The following is a 910-nucleotide window of genomic DNA, read 5'->3' as shown; positions in this document are numbered from 1 at the left end:
GTGTGTTAACTACCGTCCGAGGAACCCTAGTCCGTCCTGCGGATGGGAGAAGTACCACACTCATACCGTTTCTCAGCTCGCACATTTAATCAGAGGGTTTTGGCGTCTACGGGGTTGTCTTTCCGTCCATGATCTCCGCTGGAAGCAGAGCCCCACTGCATCAGAGCAGAGGCAGCAGCATCCGTCAGGAGTTTCAGTCTCCTACTCGGAGGGCAGGCTCTCCTTCGGGCTGTGGCACGGTCCATGGCTCTGCAAGTGGTGGGTCGGGGCCCAGCTTATCTTCATTTCTGTTTGGCTTCGGGGCTGCCTTCACTCCCTGCCCCTGTCCGCTCTCAGGGCTCACCGGGTGTGCCCGCCTGGCCTGGGCTCTCTGATGCGTGGAGCTCTGCAGGCCGACAGGAGTCAGGAGGAGAAGCCGTGCGCGGGGCTGGGGATGACTCCTTAGCGCCGAGGCCCGTGTCCAGCCGGAAGGGAGAGGGGCGACCTCGGCCCGGCCCAGCCCGGGGTTAGTGGTTTGCTCCCGGGCCCCCCTGGCTACCTGGTGGTGGTCCCGGGCGCTCGCGGAGGCCGCGGCGGAGCTCCCGAGTGAAGGTGTCTTTGAAGCGGGCAGCGCGGCGACCCAGGGAACCCGCGGGCCCGGCCGCGAGGCCTCGCAGACGCCGGGCCGCGTCCTGGCCGCGCAGCTGAGCCTGCAGCAGGGCGAAGGCGGTGAGCTGCGCCGCACGCCGGATAGGCCGCGACTCGGACAGGCGCTCCACCAGCTGCGGGTTGTGCAGCAAGACGCCCAGCAGCCGCCTTAGAACCATCGTTGGAGCGGCCCGGAACCCGGAGCGCCTCGCTCTGGCTTCCGACCGGCGGCGCCCGACGACGGACCGCGTCTGAGCCCGCGCCGCCGGGTGACGACACTGCC

General features: G+C 68.2%; 1 protein-coding gene across 1 annotated transcript; it reads right to left on the bottom strand.

The window, feature by feature from the left end:
- Positions 1-68: 68 nt before the first annotated feature.
- On the bottom strand, positions 69-900 carry NCBP2AS2 (NCBP2 antisense 2 (head to head)). The gene has a single exon (XM_070406498.1). The coding sequence runs from the start codon at positions 804-806 to the stop codon at positions 507-509; it is 300 nt and encodes a 99-aa protein (XP_070262599.1). The 5' UTR covers positions 807-900; the 3' UTR covers positions 69-506.
- Positions 901-910: the final 10 nt, after the last annotated feature.

This window comes from Myotis yumanensis, unplaced genomic scaffold, assembly GCF_028538775.1.
Source record: "Myotis yumanensis isolate MYYU_CA2020_CCGP unplaced genomic scaffold, mMyoYum1.0.hap1 SCAF_2, whole genome shotgun sequence".
Taxonomy (NCBI): Eukaryota; Metazoa; Chordata; class Mammalia; order Chiroptera; family Vespertilionidae; genus Myotis; species Myotis yumanensis.
This window is presented reverse-complemented; position numbering and strand designations above follow the sequence as displayed.